The 13881-nt window shown below is 51.3% G+C and overlaps 1 protein-coding gene across 4 annotated transcripts in view; it reads left to right on the plus strand.

Moving 5' to 3' along the window:
• ACKR3 (atypical chemokine receptor 3) overlaps positions 1 to 10941 on the plus strand; it is a 33672-nt gene extending 22731 nt beyond the window's left edge. Inside the window, exons 1-2 of one of the 4 annotated variants that reach the window (XM_080399865.1) lie at positions 65 to 2848; positions 8938 to 10941. In XM_080399865.1, coding sequence (XP_080255991.1) covers positions 8965 to 10059 — 1095 coding nt within the window. In that variant the 5' untranslated portion in view covers positions 65 to 2848; positions 8938 to 8964 and the 3' untranslated portion in view covers positions 10060 to 10941. Of the gene's footprint in view, positions 1 to 64; positions 2849 to 3871; positions 4116 to 4616; positions 4715 to 8937 lie in introns of those variants that run through there. The other 3 variants (XM_080399864.1, XM_080399863.1, XM_080399866.1) reach the window with 3 other exon arrangements.
• The last annotated feature ends 2940 nt before the right edge of the window (positions 10942 to 13881 follow it).

Raw genomic sequence — 13881 nt, forward strand, 5'->3', positions numbered from 1 at the left:
ACAGCATGCCGGGTCATGCTGAGTGTCCCACCCAGCATCGCCACCATGCCCTGTGCCTCGGCTTTCCCACCATCTCCTCCTTCAGTTTGGGGCAGCTCTGGCTCGCTCCATCTTTCCGCAGGGGAGGACATGGGTCTCCTTGGAGCTGCCTATGAGTATGAGTGCCTTTCCTGTGCTGCGGCAAATGCAAGTAGTGCTTTTCTGCAGTGCAGCAGTGAGGAGGGTACTTCTGCTCTCTTCCCCTTGGTTTCCTCATCTTGCATCTCTTCCAAACTGGACAGGATGGAGCTGGACAGGAGACCAGCCCTGTGGCTTTCCTGACGGCTGCTGGGGGCTGCTGACGCTGCTTTAGGCATGGTTTGGCGTTACATGACTTGATTGTTTTCTGTTGGTAGGGGAAGTGAAGCTGGGCAGTACCACAGTTGCTGCCTGCTGGAAATTCGCTGCTTGTTTCCTTTCTGCCTGAGATTTCAGAGGTGACTCCTGATGTAGTCATCTATTTATTCCTTTTGTTAGTCCAGTGGCTTGTTCCTCCATCCATCATCCAACCAATGCAGCGAGGAACGTGACCGAGAGAGGACAGAGAACTAGCTGTCTTGGAAGAGGGAGGAAATGAGAGCTGTGTTTTCATCCAGCAGCCGGCTGGCGCTGGCTCCCAGGACTCCAGGAAGCTCTTTTTTACCTTTGTACACTTCACGGATCACAGCCTGATTTCCTCCAGGGCTCTGCCTGGCTTTATCGACTCAATGTGGGTGTTTGCACCCCTGGCCAGCACGTTGTTCTCTGCCTGCGCGTGAGGTTGCTGCTTTTGGACACCCGCTTGGTGATGCTGCTCCTGCCTTGCTCTTGCTACACGCCAATCCTCTCTTGTGCAATGCAGAAATGTTTCCCTTTGTCCCTTTTTGATATTTGTTATGCTATTGAAATGCTCCCCCACCCAACACATATATGCACTTTGCCTTATTGGCTTTCTCTCTCACCCCTCAAAAAATCTTTCCAGCACTTGAAGCTGCCAACTCACTTTTTTTTTTTTTTTTTTCCTTTTAGATTTCTCTGTTGACTTGAGTAGGCAGGGCTGGGTGTTAGCTTCCATCTGCCTCTCAGCTGGAAAGGGAAGCCTTAAGAGAAAATGAGGATGCTTTCAGTTCACATTCCCAATGCCAGCAAGGAGACGCTGTGGGGACTGTGAGAAATTTCTGATTTTTCTTTTCCCCCTATGTTAGTAATAACTTGTGCTTTGGAAGAAAAAAAAAAAAGAAATACTGTTGTAGTTCAGGCAGTTAAACAAAATGTAAGTGCAAAACAATTGGATAAGTAGTTAAAACAATAATCTGACTTCCAGTGCTGCATTTTGCCCAACACCCTGTGCCTGCCCCTCCTGCTGTACCTATCTCCATGGGTCAGAGCTCACCCTTAGGTGTGTTTATCTGCAGCGCTGAGCACAGTGGAGTGAGCCTTGATCTCGTGCAGAGCCCCCCGCGGTCTGGGGAAAGCAGAGACTCATTGCAGAAGCACCCCAAGAAAAACCCTTCAAGAAAAAAGCGTATCTGCTGCCCTGTGAAGGTGACCGGTCCCTCCCTGGCACGTTGCTACAGACTCACCTGTAGCAGGGTGAATAGCTGTGGAGCTTTGCTTTCCCCCTTTCCTGAATTACAGAATGCTTTGGGCTGGAAGGAACCTTAAAGATGACCTAGTTCCACCCCCATGCCACGGGCAGGGCCACCTTCCACCAGCCCAGGCTGCTCACAGCCCCATCCAGCCTGGCCTTGAACACTGCCAGGGATGGGGCAGCCACAGCTGCTCTGGGCAACTTGTTCCAGTGCCTTCACAGGAAAGAATTCCTCCCTAATACCTATATCTAAATCTACCCTCTGTCAGTTTAAAGCCATTGTCCCTTGCCCTATCCCCACACGTCCTTGTAAAAAGCCCCCTCCAGCTTCCTTGCGGCCCCTTCAGGCCCTGGCAGGCTGCCGTAAGGTCTCCCCGGAGCCGTCTCATCCCCAGGCTGAACAACCTCAACACTTTCAGCCTGTCTCGTTTCAATGCGCAATGGATCACCTTGCCTGGATAGCTGCATCTACAAGGAGTTTCTGGTCACAGGACTATCAGAGATCACATCTCTTGGGACAGCTGCTTGGACCAGCAGCAGATACCAATTAATCATGGCAAACAGGTAGCATCTCAACCCTCTCCTGAACTTATCTGGGGTGCCCAGCTCTGCTTGCTGTGCTTTAGGGAAGTGGTTTCTTATCATGTGGGTTTTCCATCTCTGAATGCTGAGCAAAATCTGGCTTTCATAACAAGGGGAATGGGCTCTGTCTGTCCTGCGTGAGGAACGTGCTTGCTCTAAAAAGATAGCAGCAGGGAGGAACCTGGAAAGGGCGACGGGGGCTCTGCTCTCGGCAAATGCCGTAAAGGGGAGGTTGCCTACAACTCCTGGACAATCAGCAGCTTTGCAGTTGCAGATACTGGCCGGTATTTTTGGAGAGCTGTGGAAGACATCGTACTACTTGATGTTATTTTCTGGCATACCGAGTAAGGAAAAACTGCTCTGCTTGCTTTTTTTGTGAAGTGACTCTGGAGTTCTGCTAGAGTGCCCCCCTTTTTTTTTTTTAATTTTATTTTTATTTCTCTAGGATTTTCAGACCCCGATTTAGCCAAGTGCTTCAGTACATGCTTATTTTTAAACCTAACCCTGTCGTTGTCTGAACTCATCGTGCTTCAATTCCACTGACGTCCACAGACTTGGGTGAGCACTCAGAATTTAAGCGGATGCCGAAACGCTTTGCTCACCAACAGCTGTGAAGCTTGGAGGACCTCCTCCAGGGAGAGCGGGGCTCAGGGCAAGGTACTTTACATCTCAACCTCTTTATTCGTGGGATGGACAGAGAATCCTGTTCCTCTGTTCTCCTCTTTCCCTGGCACCTAAACCCCCAGCAGTGTTGTGAGCATGGTGGTGGATGGGATAGTCCAGGTGGCCTGCTTGGTGGCCTCTTGTGCTCTTCCTGCAGGGTGGCACTTGGAGCTGGTGGCAGCCCAGATCTCGGTGAGGACAGAGGCACCACCGCATGCCCGACAGGTCGGGCCTTTCTCCAGCACGTTTTTTTGCCACGTGCTCCCCAGGACACCCCAGTGTGATGTCAAGCTGGGAGATGCTGGAGATCTCTGGGGATGCACAGGGGCCCAGCTGGGAGGCAATACAGGGTGAGCACCGGGCAAGCTTCACTGCGGGCTTGGAGCTGTGTGAGGTGTAGCATCTGCAGCTTCATCTTCTCTTTGCTGGCAGCAGAGCTGTGGCTAATTGTGCCTTTACTTGCAGGGGTGTAAATTTGACTCTGCTCCTTGATGGGGGGCAGAATTAAGGGCTGAGAAACAGAGCAGTTAAAATAGCAATCTCTTCACCCCCTCCAAGAATTAAGACTTCTCTGCTGGCAGCTAGGAGTCCTTTTAACCCCGCACCCTTGCTCTGCCACGGAATAAAATGTCTTGTTTTGCCACGTCCCTGACTTGTTTTAAGCTTGAGAACTTGCGCTAGGCACTTTTGTGGGAAAACATGTTGTCTTTTTAAGCATGCGTTTGCCAGCAGGTTTTAATGCAAGCTTTTAATTGCCTGTTGAAATAGGATTAAGCATCCTTGGGAAAACAAAATATGTGCTTTCCAGGGGTGTTGAAGCCCTCAGGTTGCTAGTGCTGAAATGCTGCGTATCTTTGAAAAAGTGCTGGATAAAACGTGTTAGCTAACCGGTTCCTCCTGGCTGGACACTGGCTTGGTAATGACAAGGTGATTTAGGCTCTTGGAGCCGTACACGTGGGTGTGTGTTCAGCGGCTGGGTTTGGGTGGGGGGAGCCAGGCCCCCGCCCCGGGTTATCTGGTGTTTCCGGAGCAACCCGATGGTATGTGTGTCAGATCCCTCAGAGCTGTCAGCACCGTTGTCAGGCTTCAGCAAATTATACTACTGGCAGGTAGATTATAATCTAATCCCAGCATTTTCCCGAGGACAGGCTGACCCTGCTGGAGCTGAACGCAGACCTGCCCCTCTCCACCGGCCGGTTTCCTCACCTGCCCCTCCTGTGCGGAGCCGCGGTGTGAAGCAGTGGATTTTCAGCTTTAGTTAGTGAGTTTCTGGCTTCTTGTCACTTTTCCTTGCCGTTAATTGTTCTCGCCCTGGCTGAGGGAGTAGAGGTGAGAATCTGCTGCCTCCCCTTGCCTTGTCTTCTCAATATTTTACAGTGGTGGGGGGAAAAAATCAAAACAGAAAACAGCTAGAAACCTGCTTGTATTTTGTAATCCCCTCCCCCCTTTTCTTCCCCCTGCCTTTTCTTCCCCCCGCCTTTTCTCCCCCCCCTTTTTCTTCTCCCCCCTTTTTCTCCCACCCCTTTTCTCCCCCGCTTTTTCTTCCTCTCTCTTCCCCCCCCTCCTTTTCTTCCTTTTTCTTTTTTTTCTCTCTCTATCCCCCTCCTTTTTTTTCTTCCTTTTCCTTTTTTCTGCCCACCTTCCCCCCCCCAAACCCTCGGCTGCGTGACGCTCCCGTACCCCCCAGCCCTGCAGCCGCCCCCCCGTGAGCGCTCAGAGCCGCCCCGGGGCCGTGCCGTGCCGTGCCGGGCGGGGCCGTGCCCGCCCCCGAGAGGCGGTCCCCCGCCGCGGATATAGGGGCCGGCGGCGGCGGGCAGCGCTCAGTCGCTCCGCCAGCGCCCGGCGCCCAGGCTGCGGGAGGTAAGGGCGGGGGAAGCCGAGCGGCAGCCGGGCCGGGGGCTGCGGGGCGGGGGTGCGCGGCGCCCCCCGGGCCGGGCGGGACGCAGCAGCGGAGGGGCCGGAGCGGCACGGCCGCCGCAGCTCGGGCCACGCTGCCCCGCCTCGCCTCGCAGCCCCCCTCGGCTGCTTCCCACCCGCTGCGGGGGTCGCGCCCGGGGAGGGGGGGCTCCTCTGGTCGCCCGCCGGCCGTGTTTCCCGAGGCCGCGGTAGGGGCTGGCACAGGCCGCCGTGGCGGGGGTTGTGCCGCGCCGGGGCCGGGAGCCACCTGCTGCGGGGCGCCGAGCGCGGCGGGCCGGGGAGCCCTGCCGCACGCCCTTTCCCGCAGCTGCTGCTTTTTATTTCTCCGCTCAGAACTGCGGGAGAGAGTTTAAATGTGCCCCCTGAGGGCACGGGGTCCTGCGGCGGCCAAACAGCCTGCCAGGGGCCGTGCTGCCCACTGCCCCGTGCTGGAGAACTGGGCTGCTCCTTTTGCCACGGGAAGGGCGAAGGTGTGTAGGTGACAACCCGACCAGCTGTCCCAGCTTCTCCTGGTGTAGCTTGTTTCTTTCCCCACTCGGGAAAGGCAGCGCCCCGTTTGCCCGCACCCCTGAGCTGCCCCAAGGCAGGCCTGAGTGCAGGCAGGATCTGGCTGCAAGATGCTGTGGGTGGAAGAGGGGGTGCTGAGAAGTTCCCCAAAGTGTCAAGGGCTTGAACGCTGTCGTGCGGTACTGGGCTGGCCTCCTAGGCTGGGATGCTCATGCCTATTTACCTTTTCACAGCCTGCAGCGGGTCCTTGGCGGGAGGTGGGATGGGGAGGGTGCAGTCCTGAAGGCTGCCTTGGCGGCAGGGCCATCTCGGGGTGTCCCGGAGCAGGATTTCGGGTGCATCTCCTTTCCTTCACACGGTAACTCCTGCGAACTAGCAGGGACTGGCTGCAGTACGCGTGCCTGCTGGGTGAAGAGGTGATGGCCTGGAAGAGTTTTGCAGTGTAGCGAACACAAAATGCAGTTGCAGCTGCCTTCCAGCTGCCTTCGCAAGTTTTAAGGATATTGTGCTGTCTGCAGAGAGCGCTAAAGGTATTTTTTTTAGGAGCGCAGAGTGGCTTTATTGAGTTTGTCTGGTGGGTTCCCCCTATACCTCCCAGCTAATCTGGCTGGGGATCGGAGCTCGGGTTACAGCAGCTAATCCCAGACTATGGAGAGCCTGGTTTCCTAAAGCTGTAATCTCTGAATGTAGCCACCCTCCCCAGCAGGGCTTTGAGTGGGGGTGGGGGTGGGCTGGGGGGGTTGGTTTCAGATTTTTATTGTGCTGCTGGGGATGCAAAAGTGCACGGGCGTGTGGGCGGCCCCAGATAGATGGATGGATGCACGTGCATGCAGCGGACCTGTTCTTGGAGCGGAGGCAGGCTGAGGTTCAGGCTGTGTTCGATAACATCCCCAGGGTGGTTGAGGGAGCAGCTGGCATGGTGGTGCCCTCTCTTAGCTGCTGTCCTAGGCTAGTGACAGTGGTGTCCCCAGCACTGGTGTAAGCCCCTGCTTCAAGGGCTTCTTATTGCCCTGTTGCTGCCTTTCTGTCAGCACTGGTGATCTGACACCCCACAGCCAGGTCTGAGTTTTTTTTCTCCGACTCTGCTGGAGGCTTGGTGCTGGGTGGTCACCAAGGGTGAGCAACAGGGGTTGGCTTGAGTTGGGGTCTTGAGATGTGGAATGAGCCCACTCTCCTTGGTGGACCGTGTGCCTTCCCAGAAGATGCCCAGGCCCACCCATAGTACTTTTGTGTGGTGGTGTGGGGTAGCCTGATGTTCTTCCTGCTCTGCTTGCCTTGCTGTCCACAAATACCAGCAGGAGACGGTGGCCCCTGCCAAGGGGCTGGGAGTTTTGTGGCTTTTAGGGAGTTTGCTTTAGTTGCTGTGGGGTTTTGAGATACAGAGACTTGGGGATGGTGCTGCTTCTCCCCACGCTTGAGAGACCTTGAAATGCATTTGTGCTGGGGATGCAGCAGTAGTGGTGGGACTCTGGGTGAGGCCTAGCAGGAGAGCCATACCTCTGTGCCACTTGCAGCCCTGGGCTGAAGCAAGCGTCCTGGGGAGCTGCACCTGGGCAGTGTGCATCCCTGCCGCCTGCACCAGCCAGGTGGTACAGGCAGCTTGCGGGTGGCCCACATCCCTGCAAGGGAGCAGGATCAGCCCTTCTGCCCTGTACATACATAGGTAAATCACCCTCTGCTGTCCTGAGCTGGAGGCGGGGGACCGTCTATCCCAGGACAGAAAGCTGCCACTGTCTCTGCTCCCTTAACCAGCGTTATAACAAAATCCATGCTTAATTTGGTTTGAATCTGAACTCTGTCTTTCAGCAGGCCAGCAAGATGAAAGCCTGGAAGGCTCTATAGGTTTGAGGTGGTAGGCTAGATCTCTTTGCAGGGCCAGTTTAGGCCCTGTTTGTGGAGAGATTTGATCTCCCCTGGATGTGTGTATGGCCCCCCTCATTGTTAGTGCCACCAGCTTCCCCTCAGCTGGGACAATAGTGCCTTGAGTCCTTCCTGGTAATCTCCCCTCTTATCTCCCTTCTCTTCAGTAGCCTGTATCCCTGGCAGGCAAGGAGGGTGGGAGGTTTGGGAAGAGCCAATTATGCAGATGAAGGGGTGAGAGGTGCTGTGTCAACCAACATCCCCTTTCGGGGGAGCTGGGACGAGAGAAGGATGCTCAGCACAGGAGTGTGTCCGAGCTCTTCCCTGCTAGCTGTCCCCTCTGTGCTTCCGTAAGCCCCACCAAGAGGTCCTGTGGTGGGTTCAAGGACGTTTAGAGATACAGGTGGTCACAGGAGTTGTTTCCCCCTGTTGCTCTCTCTGGCTGCTTGCTTGTGCTGGCATTGCCCCCAGTGCTGGAGCAGCGTCAGGTGCTACCTCTCACTGTGGGGGCTGCGAGTGTGGGGGAGAATAAGCTGGCCACCGTTCAGGATACTAGAAGTGTCCACAGTGGGGAGTACGGGTGGGCTGGCTGACCCAATGCTCCAGCTCCAGTGAAGCCTTGTGGGAACAAGATGGGGTCCATCCCTTGGAAACCCACCTCTCCATCTTTATTTTCATGTGCCCCAAGCCAGAGCTTGCGGACACAGGGCTCCAAAAGTTGCTTGGCTGAAGTGTGGTGGTCATGGGCCAAGGTGGCCGGCTGCTGCTGTGGGTGGTAGTTGGCCCTGTGGGGTGGGAGAGCCCCAGCAGGAGAGGCAGCGTAAAAATGCTGCCCCAAAAGCAAAAGGGTAATTAGCAGCCCAGCTTTGGATTTTGAGTAAGCCATGTGGGTCTACTGGGGCCTTTCCTTCTGCTGGCGAGGAAGTTAACAAGCAAGGAGCCCCTTGCTTTGCCTGCTGCTTGTGGATAGAAGGCAGCACTGGAGAGGCAAGGAAAGTAGATGTAGAAAAGCAAAAGGGTGGGAGGAAGCATGTGTTGTGGAGCCAGCTGTGATGGGGGAGTGTTTTGTAAGTCAAAGTGCTCTCCTAAAAAGAAAACTTAAACCCAGCAAAACTACTCGGTGGTCAAGCTCTGACTTTTTTTTTTTTTTTTCTTTTGTCAAAGCTACGTGATAATCGTTAAACACAGGGGATGATTTGTAAAATAGAATTCAAGGGAAGGGGGGGAGGATGAAGCCAGATTTAAGTTTGAGATTGGATGAGGGCACAAAGCCCCTTAGTTCCCCATTTCTGCTTAATGCAGCTGGAGCTGGGCTTGACAAGATGCTGACCAGAGCTTGTGGTAAATGTTTTACGGTACCGTGTATCAGCCAGATCAATTCTACTACGCTTGAGGGAATGCAGATAAAATGGCTTAAAGATTCCCCTGCTGAAAGTGATAGTATCATCATTTATGCTGGAGAAGACAGATTTAGTTGCCTGACATTTATTTGGCCACGGTGTACTTTGCGGATTTCACACCCGGGGATGATAGCCAACCTGATGATGTCAGATGTGAGCTAAAAGAAAAAAAAAAATCCCACAAAAAGCTAGTGCTGTTCCTCTTTTGTCGACCAGATGAGTTTGGCTATGTGTCTGTTTTGGTTGGTTTACTCTATGGATCTCTTTCATGGAAAGTGCCTTACGAGAGCAGGGCACTACTAAGGCAACGCATCCTGCACGTGCTTTGTGGTGCAAAGACGAAAGCAGAAATACCTCTGTTAACTTAGGTCATTTCTTTTGATCCTATTTTGCCTGTAGGTCACTCAAACTCCAAACTGAGCGAACATGAGTGCGCTTGATTTTACTTCCATCCTTGATTTTCTGGAGACAGCCAACTTGACAGAGATCAACTGGACGTGCAACAACGGTGACTGCATCACAGTTGATGCGACAACATGCCCTGGCACGCTCAACAAAAGCGCCCTGCTATACACCCTGTCCTTCTTCTACATTTTCATCTTTGTCATAGGGCTGGTGGCCAACTCGGTTGTAGTGTGGGTCAACCTCCAAGCCAAAATGACTGGCTATGAAACCCACCTCTACATCTTCAATTTGGCTATCGCTGATCTGTGCGTCGTCATCACCCTTCCAGTGTGGGTCGTCTCCCTCGTCCAGCATAACCAGTGGCACATGGGAGAAATCACGTGCAAGATAACTCACCTTATATTTTCCATCAACTTGTACAGCAGCATCTTCTTCCTGGCTTGCATGAGTGTGGACCGCTACCTCTCAGTTGCCTATTTCACCAATTCCAGCAATCGCAAGAAGAAGATAATACGTCGCTGCATCTGCATCTTAGTGTGGCTGCTTGCCTTCTCCGCATCTCTCCCAGACACCTATTATCTCAAGACTGTTTCTTCCAACAACGAAACCTATTGCCGTCCTGTCTATCCAGAGGAGAGCTTCAAAGAGTGGTTGATTGGCATGGAGCTCATCTCCGTCGTGCTGGGCTTTCTTATCCCTTTTCCCATCATTGCTCTCTTTTATTTCCTTCTTGCGAAGACCATCTCCACCTCCAGTGACCAAGAGAGGAAGAGCAATGGGAAGATCATTTTCTCCTACGTTGTTGTGTTTCTTGTCTGCTGGCTACCCTACCATGTCGCTGTCCTGCTTGACATCTTCTACAGCCTTCATTTCATACCTTTCAGTTGTCAGATGGAGAACTTCTTGTACGCCACTCTGCACATCACTCAGTGTTTCTCTCTAGTCCATTGTTGCGTCAACCCCATCCTGTACAGCTTCATTAACCGCAACTACAGATACGAGCTCATGAAAGCCTTTATTTTCAAGTACTCTGCCAAAACTGGTCTCACTAAACTTATCGATGCTTCCAGAGTGTCAGAAGCAGAATACTCTGCTCTGGAGCAAAATGCCAAATGACTGCAACTCTGTAAAGAAACCTCCTTGACTCTCCGACCTTTGTTTTTTGTGTGTTGTGTTTCATTTTTTGTTTTTAGTTTGTTTTGGTTTTGTTTTTTTACCATCTCCCCTTCCCCCTACCCTTTCCCAGTGCTTTTTATGAACGGGGCATGAATTCCAGCCTACAAAAGAGAAATAGCAAACTGTAATTTAAGAGTAGAATCAGGTGCAGAATGGATGTGGTACCAAAATTAAGCCTTTTCTCCTCCTAGCCCAATCTGGATTTCTTGACAATGCTATGCAAATGGAAATTACTTTCTAGCAGACAAAGCCATTGTGTACCATAGATAAGATGCATTTGCAGGATAAGCTTTTTCTTCCACATGTAGAATCCCTCTTGTCTCTGTATATATGTTATAAATATAGTGTGTTGTATTTAAAAGCTCAAGACTTTATTTTCTGGCTCTTGGTGTACCTTATACAATTGTATTTGAAAGTGAAATATATTTTTATCATGTATTTGAAGTATATTGCTGATGAGTGTATCCAGAGTGCTGTAGTCTGAGTGTTAGATTGCCGTTTGGTTTCAACTGTCATAGGTGAGAGGATGCCGATAAATAGCAGAATGAAAATGATCTCCTAGGTGCATCCTCCCTGGCTGGCACGCTTTTTTTTGGACCGTAGCTTTATGTGGTGGTCATACCCACATGTCTGGAGCATGAAATGTATGTAGTGTAATATAGATACCATCATGTTAAAATTAACAGTGTTGTAAGAGTTGTTAACTCCTACACCCATACTTCACAAAGCTGTATCCTTATGCACAGAATGAATGATCTTACTTCTGAGAGTTGTCTGTATTTGTAAGTTATTTTTGTAAAATAAAGACCTGGGGAAAAAATTTCCATGCCTACCAGTGGTTTGATTTGCCATCTTCCTCCTCCTCGGGGTGGGGGGAAGGAGAGGAAAAAAAAAGCCCCAAAGAAGAAATCCCAAAGCCACCTTCTCTGGTGCAGGAGCAAACAGGTCAGTCCCTGTTTTCCTGATGTTTGTTGGGTGGGCAAAAAACATTGACCGGAGGAATGTGAGGCCGAAGGAGTTGGTGGGAGGGGAAGGGGTGGGAGGAGTGAGCCTGCGGAAGGCTGCGCTGTTTGGGAAGGTAAAGCTGATGGATTTATAAAGTGAAGGCTGCTGGGAGTGATGAAAGGCTGTGTTTGTAGCTTAGAAATAAACACACGGAATAAAAATATGGAAGTACACAGATGGAGCGGATATTTGGACTAATCCAGGTTCAGTCCTCTGTGTTTTTTTGCCTGTGATGGAATTTGGGGGTTAGTAGTCCTGACAGCATTAAATCCTTTTTTATCTCTTCTTCTCTTTGTTATGGTTTGCATTGAATTTGCAATGCTGTATCGTCAGAGTGTGAGGAGAGATTCAGCCATGGCGGGATGTATGAAGTGAATCTTTAAGCCGGTGAAGCACCTGAATTGTGGTTGTCTTTGTCTCAGAACAAGGTAACTAATGTTAAATCAGTGATGCCTCACAGCCATCCCTGACTTGCTGTTGTTGGTTCTTGTGTTTCGCAACTCCGGTGTTGTGTTAACACAGCTTTTCTGTGAAGGCTGCACTTCAATTCTTGTTAAATCAAAGCATGCCCTCATTCCTTTGAGAGCCCAACTGCTAAATAATTTTATAACCACTGTAGTTTGTTTCTAGGTGTTACGTTACTGCCTTTTCAAAGCTGGTCCTACAAAAATAGATGTTTGCCAGCTCTGCGAAGTCTTACCATCCCTTTTTTGTGCTTGGTGTTTCTAAAGAAGCACTGATTTCTCCCTAAATGGAGGAGCTGGTTGCAGAGAAGGGCTGCCGGTGTAATTGTCACAACATCGCTGCGCAGGTACAGCCTTTTGTGCTGCCATCTCACAAGAGATGGGTGTTTTGAGCTTCCCATAAGCCTTGTCTAGGGTACTGTACTGCTGAACTGCAAGGAGAGTGCTCCCCCATGCCGATAGTTAAAATTGGAGGTGATGGTTTAGTATTGAGAAATTCAAGTTCCTCATTTAGCTGGGCATTGCTTCCCCAGCCCTAGCATCTGTACCGCACGTATGTTCTTGCCAAAGGTGCTGGGTGCAGCTCCGGCATCCCGCTCCTGTGTGCCTGCAGCGTGTTCTCAGTTTGTAGCAGCGTAACTATTCCAGTTCAGGTTGTGCCTTGGGCAGTATGTTGTTTTCATGATGCTGTAGCTGGTTTGGAGGTTTGAGTTGGCAGAAGCTCACAAATGTGTTTTTCTTCTCTCTCTGCAGTTCAGTACTTGCAGTGTGGCGTCAGCCCTGGAGATACTGTGGGTGGTGCTGAGTGTCGGGGAGGTCCTGTGGACCCGCTGCGTAGATCAAATGGATAAAAGCCTCCAGGCCTCTCTTCCTTGGGGAGGTGAATCGTGACAGGATGATGCCTGTTCCAATAGCAGGGTCAGACTGAGGGAGCAGGTAAAGGTCAGGACCCTGACCCTCACTGTCAACAGCTGTAGCATCACATGTGCGGGTCCTTTCCAGCTCCTCGGATGGGAAGACCTGTGGCTGAGCACCCACCTTGTCTCCTTGGTCCCTGGAAGGACGGGTGGGGCTGGGGAGGCAGCACCCCCCTCGCCAGCAGCTCTGGGGCTTGGGAAGGGTGCACGAAGTGCTGTGCGGGGATCAGCACTGTCTGTCTGGAGGCAGGTGGCCCCAAGGTGGCCGTGACTGTGCGAAAGGTGGTGGTGGACAGACGATTGGAAATCAGTGTAGGGCAGAACAGTACAGAGAGACAGGAGGATAGAGTTTGTCTCTTGGTGTTGCATATTTCTCATTAGGGCTTTTTTTTTTTTTTTGTGCAGAAGATTCTCAAAAATCAAACTTTGGCAGAGGTATAATAAGAAAAAATCTGTATGTATTATGTTCTAGGAGGCTTTCCTCATGGCTTTCCATGACACAGTACCCCAGCTGGTATTTTCACTGAGACCAAAGAAGCAGATTTGGACCCCTCGGAGTGTGACATGAAGGAATTTGTCAGCAGATAACAAGTGAGTGAAAATAGGTGTCTTCAGGTAGATGTGGCTGTGACTTACAGTGATGGATGCGATGGCTGGTGTCCCCTTGTTTGGCCAAAGGTCCTGACCCTGGAGATGAGGGTGTTATGAAGGGTCCCTGCTTCTTCCCGCTGCAGGGCTGTAGCTTGGGGCAGGGCTGGTGGCCTGGCTGCCCGTGCCCAGGGATCTCCCTGGCTCCTCTGACAGCTATGGGTGTACACAGGGTTCAGGTCTTGCCTTTGCAAGGAGGTTGAATTCACTATGTTAAGGCTAAGGTGGAAACATGAGTGAAAATCAAGCATAATCCATGCTAGAGCAAGTCTTCTTGCTTAACTCTTGGGCTTTACAGCTGAAAGCATCCCAGCACTGTCAGACTCCACGTGCCTCGGAGGCAGACACTGAGCAAATAAAAATACATCTGCTCTGTGAGAAAGGAATTATTTATTTATTTATTTTATATATAGGAAGTGCAGTCCTGCTTTATTGTTACTTAAACACAGATTTCCTTTTACGAGTCATAAACGACATTCAGGTGTAGCACGGTGACTTTAAATCGGCTCCTCTGGCAACCATCTAGGTAATGCATTGCAAGAAACATCTAACTGGCCTGTTTCTCCTTTGGCTAATTCATCGTTTCAGTGCTGCTGACTTTAGACACTAGCCTTTCCTGAGTTCGCTGAGCATAAAAGCCATTTAAAGTTCCTAAGAAGCAAGAAATAACTCGGCTGTGAGCAATATCCAAGCACGTGGTGGTGGCAGTGCTGCCAAGGCTTGCTCTT

This window comes from Falco punctatus, assembly GCF_963210335.1.
Source record: "Falco punctatus genome assembly, chromosome: 8".
NCBI classification, from domain to species: domain Eukaryota; kingdom Metazoa; phylum Chordata; class Aves; order Falconiformes; family Falconidae; genus Falco; species Falco punctatus.